At 39.4% G+C, this 27331-nt stretch overlaps 2 protein-coding genes across 2 annotated transcripts; one reads left to right on the top strand and one right to left on the bottom strand.

Annotated features, from left to right (window-relative positions):
• The first annotated feature begins 341 nt into the window (after positions 1-341).
• nudt1 (nudix (nucleoside diphosphate linked moiety X)-type motif 1) lies at positions 342-12594 on the top strand. The gene is made up of 4 exons (XM_022204636.2): positions 342-570; positions 662-829; positions 5816-5961; positions 11989-12594. The coding sequence occupies exons 2-4, from the start codon at positions 678-680 to the stop codon at positions 12159-12161; spliced, it is 471 nt and encodes a 156-aa protein (XP_022060328.2). The 5' UTR covers positions 342-570; positions 662-677; the 3' UTR covers positions 12162-12594.
• snx8a (sorting nexin 8a) lies at positions 12395-25833 on the bottom strand. Its single transcript, XM_022204638.2, has 14 exons — positions 25620-25833; positions 25459-25525; positions 24586-24713; positions 23714-23843; positions 22697-22887; positions 22298-22418; positions 21463-21599; positions 21217-21297; positions 20945-21105; positions 20639-20768; positions 20470-20538; positions 18884-19033; positions 16068-16217; positions 12395-13737 (listed from the first exon to the last, which is right to left on the bottom strand). Exons 2-14 carry the CDS (start codon positions 25478-25480, stop codon positions 13657-13659), a joined length of 1551 nt encoding a protein of 516 aa, XP_022060330.1. The 5' UTR covers positions 25481-25525; positions 25620-25833; the 3' UTR covers positions 12395-13656.
• Between the last annotated feature and the right edge of the window lie 1498 nt (positions 25834-27331).

The following is a 27331-nucleotide window of genomic DNA, read 5'->3' as shown; positions in this document are numbered from 1 at the left end:
CAGTGGGAGGAAGTCAGAGTACCTGGAAAAAAGTCACGCTGCAGAGGGAGAACATAAAGATAAAAACCCAGGCCGGGATGCAAATCAGGGATCTTCTTGCTGTGAGAGCAACTGTGCCACCATTATTATTAGTAGTAGTAGTAGTAGTAGTACAGAAAAATGTCACAATATAATTTATTTTTTTGGCTCAGTTTTGCCACATGGCGCATTATGTAGCAATTGAAATCATATTATACGCTGATATAAAACTACCGTACCTTTATTTTATTTACACTGTGGATGAGCTTGGATGAACACGTGTTACAGTTTCTACTCGGACATATTTGAACGTAACACATATAACCCGGTTTCACTGATCGAACATCAAAATGATGACGCTCCTGAACTGTACGTGACGCTAATCTGGCTCATCCAACCTGTTACGTATCAGCGCACCATGTGACGCCATCTGCAGATATTCACGCGGGAACCGTCCACTGTGAGGTGACAACAGCTCCTTTCATCTTCGCTCGTTATTCTGCATTTTAATTTCCTTTTTTTCCTCCACGAGTCACAGCTGCAGTGAGGCAGGTAATGATGTCCACACACAGATGACTGTCAGCTGATCGTGCAGGTGGTGTTGTTGAAGCTGAACACGTGTTCTGCATTGTGCTGATTTTAGGTGCAGTCAGGCGGAGATGCTGAACTCCAAGCTGCTGACTCTGGTGCTGGTGGTGCAGCCGAGCAGAGTGCTGTTGGGCATGAAGAAGCGGGGCTTTGGGGCTGGGAGGTGGAACGGCTTTGGGGGCAAAGTTCAGCTTGGAGAATCCATTGAGGATGCTGCCAGGAGGTAAACACAGATGCGTTACTGCATTGTTAAATTAAAGTGGGTTTCTAAGCCATATGATGGGATAAGATGACTTTTAATCAGGAGCCACATTTAACAAAGTTTGACCTCCAGTGAGCCGGACCAGCAAAATTGTTGTGGAAGTTCAGCGAGGTCGAGAAAGACACACTGGAGACTCGGATGACTCAAGTTGAGGGTCAGGTTTACTGACGTCTGGAGAAGTGACACCAACAGAGCAGCAGCACTTGCAAGCAATGCCAGCATCAGTTCTGAGGGTTCTCTCTGCCATTCGAGTATATATTGTAGTTGGGAGAAGGTCCGCGTTAGATTACAGATGAATATGGAGACAACTTGTCTGCTTAGCCACATCAGATTAGGCAATATCTAATCTTGACCAGAGCAGAGAGTCCTGGTATGTCTTCCTCCTACAGCATCCACCTGTCAGAAGATGCACGCAACAAAAATATAAACACAACACTTTTGTTTTTGATCCCATTTTTTTATGAGATGAACTCAAAGATCTAAAACTTTTTCCACATACACAATATCACCATTTCTCTCAAATATTGTTCACAAATCTGTCTAAATCTGTGATAGTGAGCACTTCTCCTTTGCTGAGATAATCCATCCCACCTCACAGGTGTTCCATATCAAGATGCTGATTAGACACCATGATTAGTGCACAGGTGTGCCTTAGACTGTCCACAATAAAAAGCCATCGAATGTGAGCATTTGCTTACTCAAGTGGGTTATGATGACGAACTGGAGTCAGGTCGAGACCCCGATGAGGACGACGAGCATGCAGATGACCTTCCCTGAGACGATTTCTGACAGTTTGTGCCGAAATTCTTTGGTTATGCAAACCGATTGTTTCAGCAGCTGTCTGAGTGGCTGGTCTCAGACCATCTTGGAGGTGAACATGCTGGATGTGGAGGTCCTGGGCTGGTGTGGTTACACGTGGTCTGCGGTTGTGAGGCTGGTTGGATGTACTGCCAAATTCTCTGAAACGCCTTTGGAAACGGCTTATGGTAGAGAAATGAACATTCAATACACCAGCAACAGCTCTAATTGACATTCCTGCTGTCAGCATGCCAATTTCACGCTCCCTCAAATCTTGTGACATTGTGCTGTGATAAAACTGCACCTTTCAGAGTGGCCTTTTATTGTGGGCAGTCTAAGGCACACCTGTGCACTAATCATGGTGTCTAATCAGCATCTTGATATGGAACACCTGTGAGGTGGGATGGATTATCTCAGCAAAGGAGAAGTGCTCACTATCACAGACTTAGACAGATTTGTGAACAATATTTGAGAGAAATGGTGATGTTGTTTGTGGAAAAAGTTTTAGATCTTTGAGTTCATCTCCTAAAAAATGGGAGCAAAAACAAAAGTGTTGCGTTTATATTTTTGTTGAGTGTAATTTGGGATGTCGTCTGCTAACAGCTGGAAGGAAATACTTCACAAAGGGGAAATAATATTTTTTCCTTCACAAAAATCAGAGCATAATAACCAATAAATAACAACTCCAAAATGTTTCCTTTGTTTTAGTGCAAAAAAGCACATTCTGAAAATGTTTACATTTACTGAACTGTCTTTTTGCGAAACGTTATGAAAACCTCTGAAGAAAAATAAGTGCAATTTCAACAATTTCATGCCTCAGTTTACCATTTACACATTGTAACTTACAGATCTTACTGTAACAAAAAGGCACAAAACCTTTAGTCACTATATAGTATTTTACTTTATTATCAAAACAAGTTGTCAAGATTGAGAAATTATTTCAAATTTACATTCATTTCCACATCTATGTAGCAATCTTGACCACCTGAACTGACACATTGTACATACTGAAGCGGAAACTATTCAGGAACAAAGTTAAGTTATCCCCCAGTCTTGTAAATGGACACAATTTATACACAAAAGTAGTGGCAATACAGTGAAGAAATTTAAAATAGCAGTTATTTATTGTTTATTGAAAATTGCAGTCAGTAACGTTTGTCATTTTTACAATTGGCCATATCGGACCCTCTGGTGGGCCGGTTTTGGCCAGTGGGCCGTATGTTTGACACCCTTGGTTTAAAGTCTGCTAAAGTGCTTTATCGTTGTGAACAAGGATGAAAGCAGGAGTAGTTTGCGGTGCCCATGATGCCTTCAAGTGGCACTTTGATGTCATGTAATGCGATGCTAGGTCACAGTTTAACACTCAGGCTGTCGCAGTGAACCCTTTGTTTTCTAATATTACAACTGAAGTCATGTACTTCTGCTGCCACCTTTGTTAGTTAGCCCGTACTTGTCCAGAGCGCAGAAGCCAGAAAACATCCCCAGCCGTGCAAAAACGTGTAATGCTTTATCCAGGACTGCAAATGAATCAATTCAAAACCAGAAAAACCTACACCAAAAACACTACACAGCCTGAAATGCCTGATAACTAACAGCACAGCAAACCTCGAAGGAAAGCTAAAAACTGTAGGTGAGTGAAAACCATTTGTATTTCTAAGGGGCATGGGGTTTCCTGTAATTAAGTAGTATAGCTAAAAAAAAAGAGAGCGCTGCTGAAGCGATATTATCAGCTGAGCATCCTAATTTACTCCTGACGGTGCAGCAGCATGGAGCGGTGTTCCACAGCACAGTTTAACCAACAGAACCACAGGCCAGAGTAGTTTTTCCTCCCCAAATCTGAATAAAAACAAACCACAAAGGCAATACAGATTTCTTATATACAGTATTTGTGCAAAAAAACAAAACACAACAAACATTTCTTAGCTTTCAGATGCGTTTTCTAATAGATTTTAAATTCGCTTGTAGAACGTAAAGTTGAGAGAAGATTTAACTGATCTCATAATCTGTTTATCAGCTCCTCTTATCACATAAAAGTGCTCCATGACATTATTTTATGCAGTGGTAAATGTCCACACACCACAGACTATTACAGGCAGTGAGAGAATCATGTGGAAAAGCTCAGGGCGGGAGACAAAGAGTATTTCAATAAATGAAATTAGTCCTGAGTTTGGACAATGTATGATCAGTCATCAGCAGGAAATTTGTTCCAAAGCTGAAGGAAGGAAGCCCTGGAGGCAATCAGGAACGTTCCCAAGCTGTTTTCTCTCAAACATAAAGAGGGACCGACTTTGTGTTTAGGACGTTGGAATGCTAAGTAAATCAGTGAGATCTCCAGATTGCTAGCTACACTCGGTTCTTTCTGTCGTCCGTGTTTTTCTGCAAATACAGACGTGATGTTTGGATAAGACACCTTCCAGTCCTCATCCGTTATCATTATATTTATCACTCCTAACTCATTTGTGCATTTCTAATTCTGTGAATATGCAAATATTTCGTGATTTCTCCAACATGAGTGAAGTATATTGTCAATGTATGTGCAGTGGCGGCTAAAAATAATACATTTTGTCTGTGCAGCGCTTTTTTTGGGCACTCAAAGATGCTTTACGGGCAAAAGGCAAACAATAAAGCAAGAAATAAAGTGTGACGCTGATGCAGAAATGATAAAACCTGCAGCCCCAGTGCATCGTTTCTGCTCCAAAAGGTCTACAAATGTGTTTTCTTCCTAAAAAAAAAAAAAAAAAAAAAATCCCTGGAATGTAAGAATATTTTTGATCATCCTGAGTAAATTATGTTTCTTGCAGTTTAAGAATATTATTAGTGAGGATAAAAACAGTCTAAATTCAGTGACTGGAATTCCTTAAATGTGAGTATTTTCTAATTTCTTTCCTCCTTTGTGGCAGTAAACTGAAGATCTTTGGATTAAACAAGACATTTCTAAAGAAATTAAATTAAATAAATGAAAAAAATTAACACCAGATTGCAGGTCCAATTAGTCTAAAATCTGAAAGCTGATTAAAATGACCAATTAAATCAGCTTTTGGAATAGTAAAGAATTAAAATTATGCACCTGGGGTCAATTAATCTGCAATAGAAATGACTGTGCAATTAGTTAACTCTTTAAATTAATTGCTTAATAAGTTTGACAATACTTTTAATTAAAAAAAACATCTAGATTCTGTGTCTTTGTGGTAATAAAAGTAAAAGGAAACAGAAGAAATTGTGATTTGCACTAATAAATAATCAAAATGATGCACCTGGAGTCAGTGAGTTAGCCGCAGAGTTGCAATAATTCATCAGTTTTCCACATCACATTTGTTGCCTCGTGGACCTTCCCATTTTCACCTAAAGGAATGGAATGAAATGAATTATTTTTTGCATAAGTTGTTCTAGCATTAGTCATTGAACATAAACACTGCAGTGAATGGAAATGAACTCATCAGATAAACTCGCTATACTGGTGAGCCAAACCTAAAATAAGACTTTGAAGTGTGTTTTTAATGTTTTATTTTCAGCACAAATTCGAAAAAAATAAGTACTCCAGCAGTGTTTTGCTTGTAATTGGGTTGCTTCTGTTCCTTAAGAATGACAGTAAATTAGGATAGAGAACGGCAAACCTTTTTTCACAGCAGCTCTTTTGACATTAAACAGTAGGCAAACACAGGTGTTTAGGTGCAGATCCTTCATTAAAGTGATTCAGAACAGCTGTGTTTACCTTCTGTTTCAAGGTCTTTGTCAAAGGAAGCAGGGCTGAACATTATTGACTTAACAGCAGGACTTAAAACATGCAGAACATCACAGTGGAAGGAAGAGATGTTGGCGATTAGCTGGCAATCGCGTTGAATCATCTTGTATTTCCTGTTCTGATATTCTTACCTAAATGCAGCTTTCCACAGCACTTAAACCCTCAGCTCGACACACTAGCTTTTATCTAGAGCTTCCACTTGTACCCTGCTGCCCTCCTCACTGTCATTAAAATGCTTTTTGTGTAAGGGTCAATCAGTTTTGGACAGTGTGTCCTGGAAACGCTAGTATCATCATTTACCGTTTTTAGCTGCTTTTAGTGTCCGCGTGAAGCGCACTGTGAGCTTATTTTTAAAGTACACAACATCAAAGATTCATTTGCTGCTTCTCTTTTTTTTTCCCTTTTAGAGAGCTTCTGGAGGAAAGTGGCCTCACAGTGGACGTGCTCGAGAAGATTGGAAATATCAAATTTGAATTTGTGGGAGAAACTGAGCTACTCGATGTCCATGTTTTCAGAGCGGACGCCTACAACGGAGAGCCGACAGAATCCGAAGGTATGGATGGTGGCGGGAAAGTGGGAGGGCCAGCTGTGTACTAACACATATAGAGCATAAAACTAAAACACAATAGAACCCTTTAATTATAGTTTGAAAAATCTTATAAATATAAATGTAGAGTTTCCACAACTCCAGCTAGAGAGCAACACTTTTAGTGGTAATCGATTTTAATATCCCAAAGGATTAGTTTTAGGACGGCTATTTTCATAAGAGAAGTGTCACTTGTTGCCAGAATAGGAACATTCTTGCACTCTGGCTTCAAGAGGAACTTGATTTTTGTTGTACATAATTCCAAGTAACAGGCTTATAACACCATTCCATGTAATCTTACAGGGTTGTTTTTTTTTGTCACTTTTGCTTCCTCCACTAACCTTGACTTCCTTTTATGTTATCTCAGTGCCAGGCCAGCAGACTCCCTGTGTTTTTATTGTTATCATCCTCTGAGTATAGATAATATGGCCCTCTGAGAGGAGACTTTGGTTCAAGGCCAGTCTAGTTTATGTTTATGGATAGTAAAATAAAATGTTTATTCTAAGTGGTAGTTGAAGTATTTTAAGCCTTTAGCTAAGGAAAAGTAGTAGCACAAGACTGTTAAGATAATTCATCATAATAATTCAGCAAAATGGACTTAAAAGTATCAAAAGCTGAAGTAGTGATGATGCGGGACAATGGTTTGATGTTGGTTTTTATTACTCTGCCAAGGAAGGAGTAATAAGGAGTCTGTCTGTCTGAAAAATGGGGAAAATGGATTTAGATGACATTTTCATGGAAGGTCAGAAATGACACAAGGACCAACTGAACTCAGCTAATTGAGCCCAAAATGCCTTTTTTATTCACATAATAAAGAAAATCACTTGAAGGATTCAGTTTAATCAAAGTAAATATAAAGCAGGAAAAGAATAACATAATAAAGAAATAAAATCGTTACTGTTATCAGATAATTCTACAGTAATGCAGTATATTAGTTACAGTGCCATTAAAAAGGGTTGGACACCTTCCTGATTTCTGTAGTGTTAGATCTTCAATCTAACAATTAAAGGGAATTGAAGTAAACATGGAAAACAAATTTTCAAGAATAACTTTGTGTATTAAAGCAAAAAGATGACCCAGTACCTAAAGCACCAATGCGAAAAGTAATTTAACAGCTGATTGTGCCACCTTCTGCAGCCACCAAACACCTGAGATAACTGGAGATCAGCTTCTGAAATCACTGTGGTGAGATTCTGACATACTCTTCTCTTCAGAGCTGCTTTATTGCAGTCGCATTGGAGAGTTTGGAAGAACGAACGGCTCTTTTCAGGTCCCAAGAATCCCAATGGGGTTAAGGTCTGAACATTGACTAGGCCAGTCCATTGTATTGCTCTTAATCCATTCAGAGGTGGACTTATGCTTGGCATCATGGTCTTGCTGCATAACCCAGCTGCACCGGGGCTTCAGCTCACAGACTGATATCCTGACGCTCCCCCACAGGATTTTCTGTCAGAGAGCAGAAATCGCGTTTGCCTCAGTTATGTCAAGATGCCCTGAGGCAGCAAAACATCCCCACATTACACTGCCAGCTCCATGCTTGACCATGGGGATAATGTTCTTTTGGTGGAGTTCAGTCCTTTAAACAGTTCAACTTTCGACTCATAAGGCCATAAAACTTTCTCCCAAAAGTTTGGAGAGTGATCGAGGACTGTTAAGAAGCCTTAATGTTTGTTTTGGTTAGCAGTGGTTTTCACCTCGTCACATTCCCGTGACTGGCATTTCTGCCCAGTGTCTTTCAGACTGTAGTCTGCCTTTAATGAGCTCAGAGCGACCTGCAGGACCTTAGGTGTTTTCCTTGGATCTTTACTGACTTCCTGGATGCGTTCTGCAACTTCTGCTGAACATTCACCATCGTGTTACATAACAATAATAAACTTTATTTGTTTAGCACCTTTTAGACACTCAACATTAGCATCATCAAAATGGTTATGGAATGAACATGGAAAGAATGAACTGCAGTGTTTAATGTAACCTAAAACTTTAACTATAACTCACTTTGCTAATAAAATAAGCTAAAAAAAAAAAAGGTAAAATGTGATTGGATAGGATGCATAACAAATACAGTCTTCATTTGTAGATAATGTGTTTTACTGTGAATCTGTGGAGTCTCAGAGCCTTAGAAGCACCTTGCCTACATAATATAATTTTACTTTTATGACAAGGATTTACAAAAAGAAAACAGGGTGCTACAAAGTCATTTTAATTAATTAAAATATGTATAGTGAAAAAAATAAAAAGTGATTGTGTAAGTAGTTATCCCCTTTAAGTCAGTATGGGAGGGGGGGATTCGTGTCAAAAATCCCCAAATAAATGAATCATGATTTATTGTTGAAAAGCAACAAAAGGGGAAAACCTTCAAGGGAAGTGAAAATGTTTTAGAGGTACTATGGCTTTGTATACTGATGTATTTCAGTCACTCTTCCTCTTCTGGAATTTCTTTTTATTATTTACGTATTTTGGCTTATTTTACTACAAGTGAAACCTTTCAGCCAAATTCATGGTTCTGTTTCCTCATTTTGCCTTTGTTTTGTGTTTGATTTTACATCATCTGACAGTTCAGTCAGAGATGCACACAGACAAACTCAAGATGTCATTTAATACTTTTCCTCAATGCTGTACTTTCCACCATTGCTTCCAAGCGCAGTGACTAAAACACTGACATGTCTGTGGGCATGAAGAGTGTATTAGCGAAAGGCAAGAATCTATAGGTTTGCTCTCGGTGGTACAGTTTAAAAGACTGTAAATAAGCAAAGGGCACCAGAGGCCCTCAACAGGAAGAATCTGATCTGTGTTTCCTTAGAATTTAGCGAAGGTCAACCGGGTGAAGTCCAGAGATGCACATCAAACCACAGCTCTTGGCACAGTCTGACATTAGCAGCGAACTTAAGAGTCTGGAGGGTAAAAGAAGTCCAACAGACAAGAGGTTAAGAGATAAGTGGAAGAAATAAACTTAAGTGAAATGTGGTTAAGTTACACAAAACTGCATGATTTCACAATAAAAGCACCTAATGATTAAAAGTAATCGGAATGAATCAGAGATTTAATGAAGCATAAGGTTTGTTCATTCAGAAGCAATCTAGAAAAGTGATCAAATCTGAAAACTACTTTAATACTCCACCAAGGAACGGTAAAGTTGTGTGATGATCGGCATACGTTTGTCTGATTGTCTGTTAGCAACATTACTCAAAAACAGAATCATGGATTTGGATGAAATTTTCAGGGAAGGTCGGAAATGAGACAAGGTTCAACTGATTAGATGGTGATGTGGCTTATAGTATGGATCCACGGATTTGTGAAAGATTTCTGTCATCGCGAGATATCATGGCGTCACTGTAACTATGACAACAAGTGAACACTATGTCAGCTGCCTGCTGACGATCACGATTGTAATCCTATTACAAATGGACCGCTGTGGACTTGTCAGGACTTATCCATTGGACACGATACAAGGAACAGCTGATTAAATTGTGGGGCCTTTTCCGAGTCCCATCAATTCCCGCTACACGCTACATATTTGGGTCACACGATTCGGTATCTGTACATAATGTACACATGCATGACACACGCCTTTGCTCAGCGCAAGGTCATTTTGTTTGTGGGTACATCTATATTAAATGACCGCATTCTATGGTGCCATGATTTCTGCCATAAATTTTTTTCAAGATTTCTGCCGTCGGAAATGCTACATCTGAGCAGCTTTGGCGGAGTACTGTGCTCTGAGTGCTTTTCTCATTTCTCATCTTACACATGGCACAGGATTGTCAAAGTAACATAATTTGAGACACAATTTTCACAAGTGTAATTGGTCACTATAATGATTCCTCCTCCACAGACATGAATCCTGTCAACTCAACCGTCCTCTGTCTGTATTCTAATTTTGAGCCGACTTCTTCAATGTGAGTTGGGCAAATCAAGTGGAGAACTTAACAGGAAAATGCATGCAGTTGTTTTTGCAAGAAAATTATGTAAGGATTTCATCACAGAATTTTTAGTGACAATAACTTCCAATGTACAGATGGAGTGTTACACACGTGGACAAAATTGTTGGTACCCCTCAGTTAAAGAAGGAAAAACCCACAATTCTCACTGAAATCACTTGAAACTCACAAAAGTAACAATAAATAAAAATTTATTGAAAATTAAATCATCAAAAACAGCCATTACTTTTGAATTGTTGATTAACATAATTATTTAAAAAAACAAACTAATGAAACAGGCCTGGACAAAAATGATGGTACCTCTATAAAAGATTGAAAACTATTTGACCAGAGTGACATGATTAACTCAGGTGTGTCATTTAATTGACATCACAGGTGTTTCCAAACTCATAATCAGTCAGTCTGCCTATTTAAAGGGAGACAAGTAGTCACCCTGCTGTTTGGTGAAAAGGTGTGTACCACACTGAACATGGACAACAGAAAGCGAAGGAGAGAATTGTCCCAGGACATCCGAAAAAAAATTATAGACAAACATCTTAAAGGTAAAGGCTATAAGACCATCTCTAAACAGCTTGAAGTTCCTGTGACAACAGTGGCTCATATTATTCAGAAGTTCAAGACCCACGGGACAGTAGCCAACCTCCCTGGACGTGGCCGCAAGAGGAAAATTGATGACAAATTGAAGAGACGGATCGTTGGAATTGTATCCAAAGAGCCCAGAGCAACCTCCAAAGAAATTAAAGGTGAACTCCAAGGCCAAGGTACATCGGTGTCAGATCGCACCATTCGTCGTTGTTTGAGCCAAAGTGGACTTCATGGGAGACGACCAAGGAGGACACCACTGCTGAAAAAAACTCATAAAAAAGCCAGACTGGAATTTGCAAAAATGCATGTTGACAAGCCACAAAGCTTCTGGGAGAATGTCCTTTGGACAGATGAGACCAAACGGGAGCTTTTTGGTAAGGCACATCAACTCTATGTTCATAGACTCAAAAACCAAGCATACGAAGAAAAGAACACTGTCCCTACGGTGAAACATGGAGGAGGCTCAGTAATGTTTTGGGGCTGCTTTGCTGCATCTGGCACAGGGTGTCTTGAAAGTGTGCAAGGTACGATGAAATCTGAAGACTATCAAGGCATTCTGGAGAGAAATGTGCTGCCTAGTGTCAGAAAGCTCGGTCTCAGTCGCAGGTCATGGGTCTTCCAACAGGACAACGATCCAAAACACACAGCCAAAAACACCCAAGAATGGCTGAGAGAAAAGCGTTGGACTATTCTAAAGTGGCCTTCTATGAGCCCAGATCTGAGTCCCATTGAACATATGTGGAAGGAGCTGAAACATGCCATTTGGAGAAGACACCCATCAAACCTGAGACAACTGGAGCTGTTTGCTCATGAGGAGTGGGCCAAAATACCTGTTGACAGCTGCAGAACGCTCATTGACAAATACAGAAATCGTTTAATTGCAGTGATTGCCTCAAAAGGTTGTGCAACAAAATATTAAGTTATGGGTACCATCATTTTTGTCCAGCCCTATTTCATTAGTTTGTTTTTTTAAATAATTATGTTAATCAACAATTCAAAAGTGATGGCTGATTTTGATTATTTAATTTTCAATAAATTTTTATTTATTGTTACTTTTCTGAGTTTCAAGTGATTTCAGTGAGAATTGTGGGTTTTTTCTTCTTTAACTGAGGGGTACCAACAATTTTGTCCACGTGTGTAGTTAAAGACACTCCACCAACTCAAACCTGGAGGTGTTCTTTAAAATTTCCATTTAAAATAACCTTATTTTTCCTTACAGATAAGATAAAGCAGAAAAGGCAGCTGGAGTTTTATCTGTACTGTAATAATAATGTCTGTTACCTACATACCAGTGTGTAAAGCAGCATATGCTGATTTAAAAATATTTCCTGCCATGCACCGGACATTGATTTGGACAGATCAAAAGTGGCACAGAAATAACAGCGATAAGACAGATGATATCTCACATCAGACGATGAAAAGCGCTTTCATTCTCCGGCAGTCTACTAATTATTTTTCTTTTGTTTTCTAGAAATGCGGCCTCAGTGGTTTGAATGTGACAAAATTCCCTTCAGTCAGATGTGGCCTGATGATAGCATGTGGTTCCCTCTGCTGCTTCAGAAGAAGAAATTTTTCGGATACTTCAAGTTTCAGGGTCACGATGTGATTCTCAGCCACAAACTGGAGGTGGTGGAGGAGTTCTGATGAGAAATAATCTGGCTGTTGCTGATGGCATTGATGTCTGGGACCAAAACAAACAAAAAAATGTTCAGCCTTCTAAGATATGATGGTAATTACTGGAGAAAACAAGCCAGAGTTAGTGCTCTGTGTAGGAGTTGATTGTGACCTGTTTGGTTGGAGCACTTACATGTTATGACTGTAATTCTTCTTTTCACGGTTTTCAAGTCAATCAAAGCAGCAATATACTGAAAGGAATATCCATTTTGTCATTTCTTTTATTATAACCGATTTAAGACAATTCAGCAGAATTCTTCCATGGAATATGTACAATATTTACAATTCTGATTTCATTGGGTTTTGTATTCTGTGCACCTTAAACTTCAACCCCAAATCAAGATGTTTGCCAAATGTCTTGCATGCTGTATGTACAGTATTAAAGTTTTTTTTTCATAAAATACATGTGCACATGTCCTGATTTGTTTATTGACATCGTTCATGTCAGCACAGACATTTCAGTGTTTATGAAATGGTGACAATTCATGAGCCTGAATATGGAAAAGGAATTCGGCAATATCCAGATTGTGTTTGTCCTGGAGATGAATTCCTTTTTCTGTGGAGTGATATGGCCTAGATTTCTTTATAGAAGGTAAAAAATGATGAAGAATTCATTTCTAAATCGGAGCCATGTAGGAATCCTGTTGAGTTCACATGAGTGCATGTAGGAGAATTTCTTTTATCTTTGGCAATAATCAATAGCTTATGGTGTTATAGTGCCAGAGGTGATGATATTGTCAGTAAATCCCAAATCTCTGCCTTTTGTTGTATTGTACAGTTGGTAGCTTATAAAATTATACATACAGGGATTTTTGCAAAACAATTGAAGCAGAGATGAGATGTTGCTTTACATGAAGGTAAACAGCAGTGTTGATAAAAAATATAAAGTATGCCACTACACGTCTTCATAAACTAGAATCTGTATAAAAATACATTGGTCTAAAGTTATTCAGTAAGTAAAACCGTAATAAATGGAGATTCAAAATAATCCCCTCCTTTAATAAAGTCAAACTTTTTTTTTTTTTTACCTCCGTTTGTTTCAACTATATTAGTGTGTAAAACTTTTTTTTTGCAAGTTATAAACAGGTGCTTTAGCAAATGAGTTGGAACGTATAAATACACAGTCACCCTTGTAAAACGGCACATTGAAGGATTTTCCAGCCTTTTGCAAAAGTAGATTCTGAAATGGACACCGCATTCCCATCAAGCAGAGCGGAAAATGACAGATTTATAAACCCTGTGTCCCTCGCAGGTGATATCGCTGATGATCAAACCCAAAACTTGAGAAGCAACATATTAAAAATTCTCCTGCTGAACCGAATGAGCACTGTGTAATAGAAGGGAGAGTTGTTCATTGTGCTTTTCTTTTTTTTTTTTTTGCTTTAGCTCACAGAGCTTTTTATTTTCCAGTTTGATCTTCATCAGTGGCAGTGATTCTCATCTTCATCTTACAGGCATTTAGGCTTCAGATGGAAGGCTTCAATCCATTATTGCCACCAAAGAGACACCCGAGCTTTGGCTGGAGTTCATTCCACACGTCTCCCATCTGGAAACAATGAAAGAAAGTCATGTATCTTCTCTTTATATAGAGAGAGGTTCCATAAACAAGTCCTGAAATACAGAAAATCTAAATATATACATATATATATTCACCCTCTTTGGAAGTTTTCCTCTTTTATTGCTTTTTATCACTGAGTCATATCCAATTTAATTTGGCTTTTGTGACAAGAATTCATAGAAAACTACTACTACTATCAAGTGAAAGATGAAACGGATTAAAAATATAAATGGCTGCAGAAGTATTCACCCTCTTCAAAGTGACTCATCTAATTCAACACAGGTGCAGTAAACCGGTACAACGAATCACGCAATTAGTGAAATGGAGATCATCTGAGTGCAGTGAATGTGTCTCAAGTGGTGGTTTTATGAAGACACCTGCATCTGGGAGGTCCAGTCACTATTTAATCAGTACTCCTGGCTATAACTACACCATGAGGACTTAAAAAAAAAAAACTCTCCAAGCTAGTCTGTGAAAAGGTTCTTGAAATGTACAAATCGGGATGGATAGAAAAAGATGTCTGAGTCACTGAGTAGTGTTTGGAGAACGGTTACGTCCATCATTAAGAAATTGAAGTAATAAGCATGCATAAATCTGCCTAGAGCAGGCCATTCTTAAAAATTGAGCATCTGTGCAAGAAAGAGACTAATGAGGGAGGCTACCAAGACACCTAGGACTCCTCTGAAGGACAAAAATTATTGCCTGGTTTCTTCACCAGTGAAAGCTTTCAGGTGGACTGACAAAGAATGCCACAGTTTTGAAAGGCTCATATTAAATCTTGAGTAGAGTTCACCAGAAGGCATTCTAAAGTCAACTGGAAGAAGATTATTTGGTCTAATGAGACTAAATACTTGCTTTTAGGTCAATGGACTGGATGCTGTGTTTGGCAGACCAAACACTGCATCACAAACACACCACCCCCACCCTGAAGCATGGTGGTGGCAGTATCATGATGTAGGGATGCTTCTCAGCAGCAGGCCCTGGAGGGCTCGTAAAGATAGAGGGTAAAATCCACCCATCCATTATCTATACATTGCTTAATTCTCAATAGAGTCATGGGGGAGCTGGAGTCTATCTCAGCTGACTTAGGGTGAAGGCAGGGGACATAAAGGACAGGTCGCCAGTCTATCACACAAACAATCACACTCACATTCACACCTACAGACAACTTAAGAGTTGTCAGTTCACCTCAGCGTGTTATTTTTGGACTGTGTGAGGAATCCGGAGTACCCAGAGAAAACCCATGCATGCACAAAGATCCTGAGAAGGCTGGGATGCGAACGGGGGCTCTTCTAGTTGTGAGGGGAACTGTGGAGCCCAGAGGGTAAAATGAATGCTATAAAGTATTGGCAAATCCTGAAGGACAACCTGATGTAGTCTGCAAGAGAACTGCGACTTGGGAGAAGATTTGTTTTCTGGCAAGACAGTGACTCAAAGCAAACAGCCAAAGCTCCACAGAAATGGTTTATAGAAAACAAGGTGAATGTTCTGGAGAGGCCAAGTCAGAGCCCAGACTTAAACACCTAAGAATTTGTGGCTGGACTTGAAAAGGGCTGTTTATTCATGGTCCCTGTGCAACCTGACAGTTTTGCAAAGAAAAACAGAGGAAAATGGTGTGGTTCAGACGTGCAAGGCTGACTGAGACCTATCCACACAGTCTCAACGGTGTAATTATGGCGCTTCTGCCAAATACTGACTTGAAGTGGGTGAATACTTATGAAATCACTTTAATTATTTGACAATCTTTTATCACTGACTTTTTTTTTGTAAATTATTGTTGAAAAAGCCAAATTAAGTTGACTACGATTTAATATTTAAATGCAATAAAAGAGGAAACCTTCCAGGTAGGGTTTACAAGCACTGTAGCTCATAGCACAAATATAATAACCAAGACATTGCCGACTGATTTGTAGCTTCATAACCGACCGAAAAGAGAAACATCTCAGCAAAAGGTTTTCAAGTGCTTTTAGATCCACAGAAACCTTGTCAAAATGTTGGTATGCTGGGATTTCAAGGGGAACAGAATTAAATCAGAAAAAGATATGTAACCAAAGAACTATACCCTGGACTGTGTGCTGTACTTGATTTTAAACTAGAAAAAAGTATATGAGGTATTCACTTTCTCATGTGATGTGAAATGTAAGCCGGCTCAAATCCTGGATGAAAAGATTATCAGTTCAGTCATACCATCCATCATTATTGCTTCTTTTGTTGCAGTTTAAAAGCCAATTTCGAACTGATCTGACCCTCCAGGAGAGGTGCTGTGTCGATGGGGAGGCGGGTCTGCGGAAAAATTATTTCCAGACAAGCGGTCTCACCTCTTTGTGTCCTTGGACCTGGGAGTTAACGAAAGCCCCGAGAATGTGTGAAGTGATTGGAAGGTAGGTGAAGATAAGCTGTGTCTCTTGATGAAGGCAGAACAAGGAGAAGTAGTTCCGCAGCTCCATGGTCTGGATGGCATTTTCTTGCTATTATCGGAATAAAAAAAATACATGACATTCTAAAAGGGAAACACTTTACATAGCAAATCCCTCTTCTAATCTTATTCTTGAAAATAATTAAGAAATAGTGCGAAAATAACAACAACAGAGACTAGACGAAGCTCTGCTTGCATTGCCAAAGCAAGAAGAAGCCCATAAATCATTGAACTACATTTTAATTGGCCGAACATGTGATTGAAAATGGAACTATTGTTTAATGCTGTTTACTTCGCTCTCATATCAACACTGGTGTCTTTTCCTTAAAATTAAAAACACAAAGCATCTTCTGTGATGCAAATAGATTGCAATTACAAAACTCTGCAGACAGTGGAAAACAACAAGCCAGAGAACATTAAAGTCACATGTATCCCACCGTCTTGTTTTTAGCCACACTACTGGTCAAGTCATTGAGTTCACCACTTAAGTCCTCACTGAAATCTAACTGATGGATCGTTTTCCCCAGAGGATCAACCTTACTGACATTGGAGATCCCCTAGGTTTCCCCCCAGCAGTGCCGTTACATCTGTGTTTTGTGAATGAAATGTCTAAATAACTATTCAAGGGACTGGTAAGACAGCTGACACACATTTTCATGTTTATCCACAGGATAAATGACACGTTGTGTGATAATCTTTGAATTTTTCATCCAGCGTCATCAACAGTGATCCAATCATTTTGTTTTTGACCTAAATTCCTGAATAATAAAGTTAAACTAATACAGAGTGTGATTATGATCATGATCCCACTGCCGCTGAAGAATATCTTATTTTGCACATCGGTGGCGACATTTTGTTGTGTCTACATCCACAAGTCACCTTCCAATTCTCCTCAACGCAGTCATATTTTTTTGTCCGACAGTTATTATTTTGAGAAAAAAAGGCCGAAAAACTAAAATGCTGCTCACCTTTGACACAACATTAATAATGTTCCTCGTGGAAACAGACACAGTGGATTTACAAAAACTCCAAACAACAGGCTAAAAACCGTCTGAGCCGAAACTGCAGGTCAGTTGGTCAAAAAAACAACTGAAGTATTAAATATTGTACAGGGAAATGGTTTTAACACAGACTAACCACACAGACTAAGAGGAACTGCAGTCACAAGATAAAAATAAAAACTAAAAAAACCCACCTGGGATGTGAGAGTGTATAGTGGGTTGAGAAATATTACTGATTGGAGGCAATTAAAAATGACTCAGCTTTCTACCAGCAGTTGAAATGATGATTTAGCTCCTTCAATATCATGGTTGTTATTCATTAAACTGCATTCTTCTATTTGCCACGTTAAACTGAAAATTCAATAGACCTAAAAATCACTGGTTGGACCCCATCAGATACAGTAAACACTGCAACAGTAAAGGACAGGAGGAGTTTTGATCTGCCCTGCGCAAAAATTAGGTGATTTCCAACTTCTTGCAACATCCCATGACACTTTACTCTTCGTAAACTGGGTGTCACTTCCTATGTGTCACTTATGAGCATGTTTTGTGGAAAGGTGGATTAGTTTAATGACGAATGGAGGGTTATGGGTGACTGTGACACTGCAACTGCTGTGCTACCACACAAGATATGACCAAACTGTGTGTTTTAAGAGGGGTGGATTAGTATTAGATAAGCTCAGGCCAATGTAGCCTTTATTTATGAAGTGACAAATGGGTTACACTGCAAAAATTTAAAATCTTACCAAGTCTACTTGTCTTATTTTTAATCAAAATGTCTCATCCCACTTGGTTGAAGATACATTAACTTAAGTGACATTTCAGCAAGATGAAGGGACTTGTTTTAAGACAATGCATCTTAAATATCTCGTTAAGTCAAGCAATCTTGAAATTATCTTGTTTTAACCCTCGTGTCGTCCTGCCGGTCAAACTGACCTGTTTTACGTTTGAAAATGTGCGAAAAAAAATTCACAGTGAAAACTTCCACATTTTCAACATTTTTGGGAAATTCTTTAACATTTTTTGGTGGGAAAAAAAAGAAATGTTAAAAAAAAATGTTTCTTTAAGAATATTCGGGGGGGCTGGATTTTGGTTGATTTTTTCCCGAATATTCTTAAAGAAAATATTACAACTTTTACTGATAAATATGGAGTCACTTTAGATATTTTTAGGATATTTTTTGGAAGACTTTCATTCATTTTTTTTGAAAATATTTACAATTGTTATATATTTTTTTATTTTTATTACTTGCAAATTTGGGGATTTTAAAAAAAACTTAAGGGAAATTTTTAAGGAATTTTCTTGAGGAAAATTATGCAAAAATTTTTACAAGTTTGGGGAATTTTTTGCTAAATTTGGATTTTTTCCCCAGACAGGGCAACAATATTTTTTGGTGTCGTAAATGAGGAAAACAGGAGGATTAAGACACCTAAGCCTGACAATAAAGCTTAAAATAAGTTTTCCCAGCTAATTTTAAGATCTCAATATTCTTAATATCATATCTTATTTCAAGAAATCTTACCAAGCCATTTTTCACTTGTTCTATTGGCAGATTTTTTCACTTATTTCAGGGTACAAGTTCTTTGCAACAAGTTTTTTCCCCTTGTTTTGAGAGGGGCATTTTTTCCAGTGTAAAACAGTGTGCATTCAGGAGAGAAGGGACTTAAAAGCTTAAAATTGCGGGGGGAAGAAAAAGAAAATACAAGAGAGTGATCACCTGAACAATCCGTGATTCCAGCTGCTCCACTGATCCCTGCTCTTTGGGCTGCACAGAGGCGCTCATCATCTGCCTCTTCATCATGCCGTACTTGTGCAGAGCTCTCTGGTGCTCGTGGAGGACGCCCTTCTCATGTCGCTCACAGAGATCCTAGAGAAAAACGCAATCGCACTGAAGCACTTTTTATTCCACTCAGAATGGCAGAACACAGAAATGCATCAAAGTTGAGGATGACAGGGAGAAGTTTGGAGCAAATGATGAAATTTCCATATACACTGCTTGTCCAAAAAAAAAAAAAAGTTGTCACTTGGATTTAACTAAGCAAATAGGTAAGAGCCTTCCATTGGATAATTACTGCTGTGATGAATATGTTTCAGCTGCAACAACTTATTTAGCGCTAGCTAAAGTAGTGAGGAGCTTCTCATTTCTTAAACAACCATGTTTGAAGACATATCCTATAGTCATGGAAAGGATGTTAATCTGTCTCAGAAGGATCAAATTATTGGCCTGCATCAAACCAAAAAAAAAATCAACTAAGGAGATGTCTGAAGCTAAACTAAATTCGGGTTAAGAACCATCCAACACATTAAAACCTGAAGGATAGTGGTGAACCATCATCTTTGAGGAAAAAATGTGGTCGGAACAAACTCTTAGATGATCGTAGGAAATCAATCGTAGAACTCACGGCTATGGGACTAAACAGCTGTGCAGCTTGAAGAAAGCTACTGACCAGCGAGGCTAATCAGAAATGAAAAGGCTTCAGTTTGCTAGGTAGCATAAAGCTTGGACTCTGGAGCAATTAAAGAAGATCATGTGGTCTGATGAGTCCAGATTGCACCTGTTCCAAAGCGACAGGTGCATCAGGGTAAGAAGAGAAGCAGATGAAGTGATGCAGTCATCATGGCTAGTGCCTACAAGCCTGTGGGGGTTAGAGTTATTTTCTGGGGTTGTTCAGGTTCAGCAATGTTATGTTCCCAAAGAATGAGATCAGCTGACTACCTGAATATACTGAATGACCAGGTCTTTCCACCAATGGAGTTTTTCTTCCCTGATAGCAAGGGCACGTTCCAAGATGACAATGCCATGATTCATTTTGCTCACATTGAGAATGAGTGGATCAGGGAGCATGAGATGTCATTTTCACCATGGATTGGCCTCCACAGAGTCCAGACCTCAGCCCCACTGAGAATCTCTGGGACATGCTGGAGAAAAATTTGGGCAGTTGTCCAAATTTCCCACTCTCCAGAGAGTGTGATTTTTTTTGGGGACAGGCAGTGTATATTACAGAAGCTATGGAAAATGCTGCTTTATCTGTCCACCAGTTGCATTGTTAAATCTTAAAACTACCACCAACTAAAAATTGCATTTTCAAATCAAAGACTTCTTAAAATTTGCCTTAACATAATATCCCAATTTCAGTTCCAAAACCAGCCTCTGTTGACTGTAAATACACAACTCCTCACTGTGTTTCTTTCAGACAACAGCAGACAAAACAACATCACCTGTCATAGAAGGTTGGGAAACCCTGGAGGTGGACTCAGATTAAATGAGCGGAAAAAAAAAAGAAAAGACAGAAAGCCACTCACTCTGTATGACTGCAGCAAATCCAAGAAAAGATTCAGTTTTTCCACAACATCATCCTCTTCCCGTCTGCCCTGAGGATGTGAACAAAACAACATTTATTACCCAGCGAGAGTTTTGGGACCAACAAGATGGTGAGAGCAGGTGGTGAGGAAGAAACACTGAGGGCTATACCTGCTGAGCGGCTTTGTCTGATAGCACGGCAAACTCCACAGACAGGCTCTTCAGAGACTGACGCAGGGTCCCCCAGGTGCTTTGTGAAGAGGCCAGGGAGGGAAGAGTCGAAGCATCTGAGCCCAGCGTACTGCTCAAAACAGCGTTATTACAGCGAGAGAATGCAATATTGTGGTGCTCCGGCTGCCAAACTCATTTCAAGTTAACAACCATGAAGGGACACAACAGAATTTGAGGATTTGAATCTTATTATGAAGAACCTCTGGATACAACAGAAACTTTATCCCCGCAATAATAATAAAATACCTGAGCTCTCTGCCAAACAAAAGGAGATCAGTTGCATTCTCCTTGGAGCGCTCTGCCATTTTCTCAGCTCTGTCCCGCAGCTTTTGGAAGCTGTTGTTGATATTTCTAATCAGTTCTCTGCTTGTCGAGAACTGAGCTTGAATATCAGCCGGCAGATATTCCTACAAAAAAACAAAAAAAAAAGTCCAATAAACCTTATCTGTGATGTCTGAATTCTGTAAAGCATTTCTCAGAGAAAGTGTGTCTGGATTCGTCATAGACATGTGACCAACCTTTGCCTGTGTGACGATCCTGTTAGTCATGAACTCGTCGCCCGTTTTCTTGTAAGTGTCACGCAGCTTAGACTGAACATCCTGTTTGGGAAGAAGGGTGAGGAGTGGGTGAGTGGAAAAAGACACACAGGAGTTAAAACAGGATGCGCTTGGCTGTCAGTCATCGTGACGATAGTGCTGGTTGTGCAACAGCCGAAGAGCCACAGAAACGGGGAGGACATTGAAGGAAAAAAAAAAAGTACGTACGGAGCCGTTGAAGGTGAGGAAGGTCTTGACCAGCTCGTCCTCTGAGAAGAAGGGATGTCGAGCCACCAAGTTAAGAAATCTGCCAAGAGCACGTCTCCTCCCTTCAATGAACTCCCGTTCGGAGACTGAGGTCAGGACTGTGAACAGATACAAGAGAAAACTCTAATTATTTAATGGGAACAAAGTATGTGATGATAACATATTGAGCGGCTTCACCAGAAATGTCAGAACTGGCAGAGCTGGGATTATTTAACGATAAAAACGGAAGATAGTTGGCATTAACCAACCTTAAACCCATGTTACATTACTTAATATACTGTTATTTTGATGAAAATAAAACATCAAAGGACAAATCCACCAATTCTAGACATCTACAATGAGAAAAGAGAGCACAGATGGTAGATTTATGCATCCGATGGTACCTTTTTGCTCTATTCTATCCTTAATTAAGACCTAACTGAGCAATTTTCCAACTAAGTGTTTTTGTGAAGATTCATCAGTGTGTGTGAACCGACATAATTATCACTCTGCAGCTACAATAAGTCATTGTGAACTGAAACCGGCTCATTTTATGCATCACTGCTTTCTTTGTTTTTCTCTGGCAGTAACCTTGATGAGTTGCAAAGCCTGTGTATGAAACAATACAACCTGCAGGAGAAAGAAAAACAAACGAACATTTATTCTTTATCAGCTAAAAAAAAAAATGTAAAAAGGATCAGCTACGGTAGCCGCTGGATATTTACATGTCTCCCGACCTTTCAGCAAAGAACAGAAGTCCCAGTACAGATTTGAAGACAAAGATAGAAATGATGAGAGTTCACAGGAAGTAACATACCTCCCTTTAACATCCTTTTAGGCGGCAATGCTGGCACCACTCTGTAGGCAAATTTCTGAAGCAAAACCTCGTGGAAGACGTCGAAATCGCTGTAACGCCTGTAAACTGATATTTTATAACGCTAAAAAAACACAAAGACAGACAGTACTCAGAAAATGGGCAAAAGCATGCTTCACATAGGACTTTTCTTTATGTACACTATAAATGTTTGCTTGACAAAAGCCCTAGAGTTAATTCAGTGTTTCATGTACACTTTTTAATATCTGCAACACGTACAGACAGTTAAATGTAACGTCTACAGTTTTTCACATAAAGGCTGAAATCAGTATGAAAAGTCAGAGTTTCTTGCATCTGATGTCATTCTAACATAACAACTGAGGCTGGATTGAGAAGCCTTGCCTGGCTGGTGACCTGGTACTCCACATGTTTCAGGAACAGACCCTTCTTCTCAGGTATAAGCTCCACTTGAACCGTGTCTCGAGCCAGAAGTCTGTCCAGCGTCAGCGACAACGTCAGGACGTCTTCCTGAGCCGGCTGCATCCTCAACGCGTTCAAATCCCTCGGCTCTCCAAGCAGAGGTCTGGGTAACTCTGTCGAGCACACGGCAGGGAACCAACTTCTAATATTTGTCTTCTGCGATTAGATCAATACATTCAGAAAGATGTGGATTTCCAAACTCTAAGGAATGCTGGTGTTCAAACCACTTTTCAACAGACCACTGTGTGTTTTACTGTATTTGTCTCACGGCATTGTGCATAGCATTCATGTGATCTGGTATTCATTCCTTCCAGGACATTCCAAGAAGGTCATGAATTGAATGTAATGTACTGTGATAAAAAAAATAAAAAAGGCAGAGAACTTGTTCTGGTGCAGACGAGGAAGTGACACGCAACAAGCTGCCATACTGGCCACACCTGAAATAACAGAGAGTGCCTTAAATAATCACAGAAGATTGGGAATGGAGCTAACTCAAGCCAGCATAATGGCTACCTCTATGAAAACCATAAAAACTCCCCCCTATCATCTTCCCGCTGTGGGACTGGTGCAAGAATCCAAGCCTTAAACACAGCTGAGGCTTCTCTACCAAAATAAAATCTAACTAGATTAAACAAAAGAATTATGGTGTTATTTTTAGCCAAATATTCCCAAAACGTCCCTCTGTAACTAATTGTAATGATGTGTATTATACCCTCACTGAAAGCTGTGTGGGTTTATTCGAGTGATAAACTGAGGGAGAAAACTTCTACCTTGCATGTGTGCAACCCAATAAAAGAGCGACATTTGCCCTGCACAAATGAAATATCTTAACAGCAGAGAGACAGCTGCGGTCGCCCTTGGACACGCGGAGGAGTTACCAAGCTACTCATTAAGCAAAACCTTTTGCCGCGCTGCTGTCACTGCAGCACTGTCACCGACCTTGTATGCAGTTCTCTAAGAGTTTGGGGCTCGGCTGCTTCCCTTGCTGAGCGAGAGCAATCAGGGCGAGCGCTTTGTAGAGGGCCAACTTGCTCAGGAATCCATCTGCGGAGTCAACATGCTCAGCAATCTGGGAAGGACAAAAGACAACATGACCTGAAGGTCGCCGTTTCTTCAGTCTGAGATCTAAATGCAAGTGTGGTTTCGCATTCCTCTACGCAAAAAAAGTGCACAGTAGACACAAAGGCAATGATATGATGAAAGGTCAGGAAAAGGGAAACTCTACTCGGCCATGAGTTGGCTCTGAAATATTCCACGGACAGGAAACCTTGAGGGGAATTTCAGTAAATAACGCTGATCTGCTGTACTTTAATTACAATACGGAGAAGCATTAATTTAAAAAAATGGCAATTTCCTAATAAGACTTTACACCTGTATCTGCTCTATCTGCATTCCCTAATTGCAACTCACAACAATGTCTTTTCAGAATAAAACTAATATTTAAGCTTAGTAATATATCCATTTGATATAAGGCTTTCAAATTCACAATTCAGTATTTTTTTTAGATATTCCACCCCCATATCACTCTGAAACATTAAATCAAACATTGCGTGTATGTGAGCCATTACATGTGGGAATAAACACTATAATTATGGAAACATGGATGGGATACATTATGTAAATTTAAGGTAGAGACATAATAAGCTGTTTCACTGGTTAAAAGTTAAAAAGTACGAGCTGATTCTAATTAGAATCATTTATTTATAATCATAGATGGAATGGACTGTCTCTACATCATTGCAAATTATAGTTGTTATTATGTTTGCACAGTTTTTGTAGCATCTTGATGACATAAATGAAACCCCACTCACCTGGTTCAGAACCGCCTTGGAGAGATCAGTCCTCTGGAGTAGCCGGTGGAAGACTTCAACCTGCACTCTCTCATCTGTCCTGCAGCGGATGGCCTCATACACTTCCCTGTAGTAGGCAGGAACTGAGCCTAAAAGAGGAACAACACCTACATAGCATCACAACTGGCCAAATATGCCAAACATCTCACCGGCAGCGCACCACAAATCCTTTCCCTATAGGATCACACTTACATTAGTCATGTCCGGTGCTGACTTTATGGCAGCCTTATCAGCATTTATAGGTGCACTCACTGCATTTTATATCACATGACTTTATATTATCCCAACACTGATTGCACTGGTTGCACTCTAAACTTTAAGGTGCTCAGAAACTGCACAATGTCAGGAGACAGGATACAACTTAGAAATTCAGAACAACATCAAACCTTGTCAGAAATGTATACACTAGTGCCGTATTTAAGAAAAAATATGGGAGAAGTAATTTAATATAAATACAGGCTTGGGAAAGTACTGTACAGTTTTTCTGATTTAGGAAACCAGCATCCAAACTTTCACCAGTCATTTCCACCTTAAATAGTAATAGAAATTGCTGCTACGGCTCATCGAGCATCAATTAATCATTAACAGGTGGATAAAAATCCGATAAACTGCTCATCAAGGGGGTTTAAGATGGAGCATCTTCTGTCCGATCACAATGTACCCAAAAAAGTTCCCACTGGCCATTCCACATCGCGATTGCATCCAGCACAAACACCCACATCTTTCACAAGACTTTTGCAGATTTAGTAACGCCAAGCACGAAAAAATAAAGCATAAAGGAGATAACTGGGCGACATTGTCTTAAAAGGACTGGAAGAAGTTTGTGCACCGTACCTTCATTGATCTCTCCTGCCATGGTTCAGTCTGTCATGTGAGCGCAAGAGCACCTCCATGTGATTTCCTGCAGAAAAGAAAAAAAAAGTAATTTATTTCTTAAAGTTGTACAGAGCGCTGGGTAAAGTCCAAGTCCGGAGAGGAGCACTTCGACAACTTACATGCACTGACACCTAACGAGCAGGACGCGATACTGTTGGTTTGAGACTGAAAGTGTGGACGCTGCTGTTGGTGTGTTCGACTCCCAGCAGCTCCTGTCAGACGGCAGTTTATATAGTAATGAGGTTCTACATTTCACCAAATAATCTGAGAAATATTGTCTCACTGAGACCTGTTCGTTTCCTGGTTTCACTTTTAGAAGTTAATTTGGTGTATTCTCTGTTCCTCATTCTTCCATCTGGCACGTATAAGTGATGCTGCCTTCAGGGACTCCTCGTACATTTCACTATTCTCTATCTGAAGTAGCAAATGCTTCTTGAATAATATTTCAGTGGTAGTATTGCTCCCCCAAGGAACAGCAGAGTTATGTGACGATCGGCGTATGTTTGTCTGTCTGTCTGTATGTCTGTTATCAACATTAACTTCAAACTTTATTTATTTGTCTCGCACGTTTCATGCAGAACAACACAAAGTGCTTCACAAGAATTAAAAACAAAGAAGACAATAAATAATATAATTAAAAATAGAAATAAAAATTAAAAAAAAAACTCACTCTCCACCCTCCCTGCATATAGACAGCCATTCACGCACACACACACACACACACACACACATACACAGACTCACACACCCACACTCAAAAATGGACCAACAGATTTGGATGAAATTTTCATTGAAGGTCAGAAATGACGCAAAGACCAAGTGATTCCATTTCAGTGATGCAGCTTATACTCTGGATGCACACATTTATTGAAGATTTCTGTTTCATTGCGAGATAGCGGCACTGCATCACTGTAACTATGACAACGAGTGAATGCTACCTCATCTGCTTGCTGGTAATCAAATGATTCCGATCCTTCTACAAATCGAACGTTGCGGACTTATTGGGACTTAGCAGAAATGATACAAGGAACAACTGATTAAATTGTGGGGGTGTTTCTGAGTCCCATCAGTTCCTGCAGCCCGCTACATATTTAGGTCATGCGATTCCGTATCCGTACATAACGTACATATGCATAACACATGCTTGGGCTCACTGCAAGGTCATTTTGTTTGTGGGTACATCTATAATAAATGGCCGCATTTTTATGTTGCTGTGATTTCTGATTATCAATAACTAATTAACTAATGCTGCAATTTTTTTTTAAATGTCATGTGGATGAATGAACAGCCTTGGCAGAGTACTGCGCTCTCTGAGTGCTTTTCTTGTTAGAGTATGTGGTTGTCACATTTTCAAAATCAAGCTACACAGCAGCAGAATGCGTAAAAAAAAATATGTGCATTTTAGTTTATCTGATTGTGGCTGCTATGCAGATCATGTTTACTGCTTCTTGCTGAGATCCATTTACACACGTGGACAAAATTGTTGGTACCCCTCAGTTAAAGAAGGAAAAACCCACAATTCTCACTGAAATCACTTGAAACTCACAAAAGTAACAATAAATAAAAATTTATTGAAAATTAAATAATCAAAATCAGCCATCACTTTTGAATTGTTGATTAACATAATTATTTAAAAAAACAAACTAATGAAATAGGGCTGGACAAAAATGATGGTACCCATAACTTAATATTTTGTTGCACAACCTTTTGAGGCAATCACTGCAATTAAACGATTTCTGTATTTGTCAATGAGCGTTCTGCAGCTGTCAACAGGTATTTTGGCCCACTCCTCATGAGCAAACAGCTCCAGTTGTCTCAGGTTTGATGGGTG

Source organism: Acanthochromis polyacanthus, chromosome 21, assembly GCF_021347895.1.
Source record: "Acanthochromis polyacanthus isolate Apoly-LR-REF ecotype Palm Island chromosome 21, KAUST_Apoly_ChrSc, whole genome shotgun sequence".
NCBI classification, from domain to species: domain Eukaryota; kingdom Metazoa; phylum Chordata; class Actinopteri; family Pomacentridae; genus Acanthochromis; species Acanthochromis polyacanthus.
Note: the sequence above shows the minus strand (reverse complement) of the source record. Positions and strands in the feature narration are given on the sequence as shown.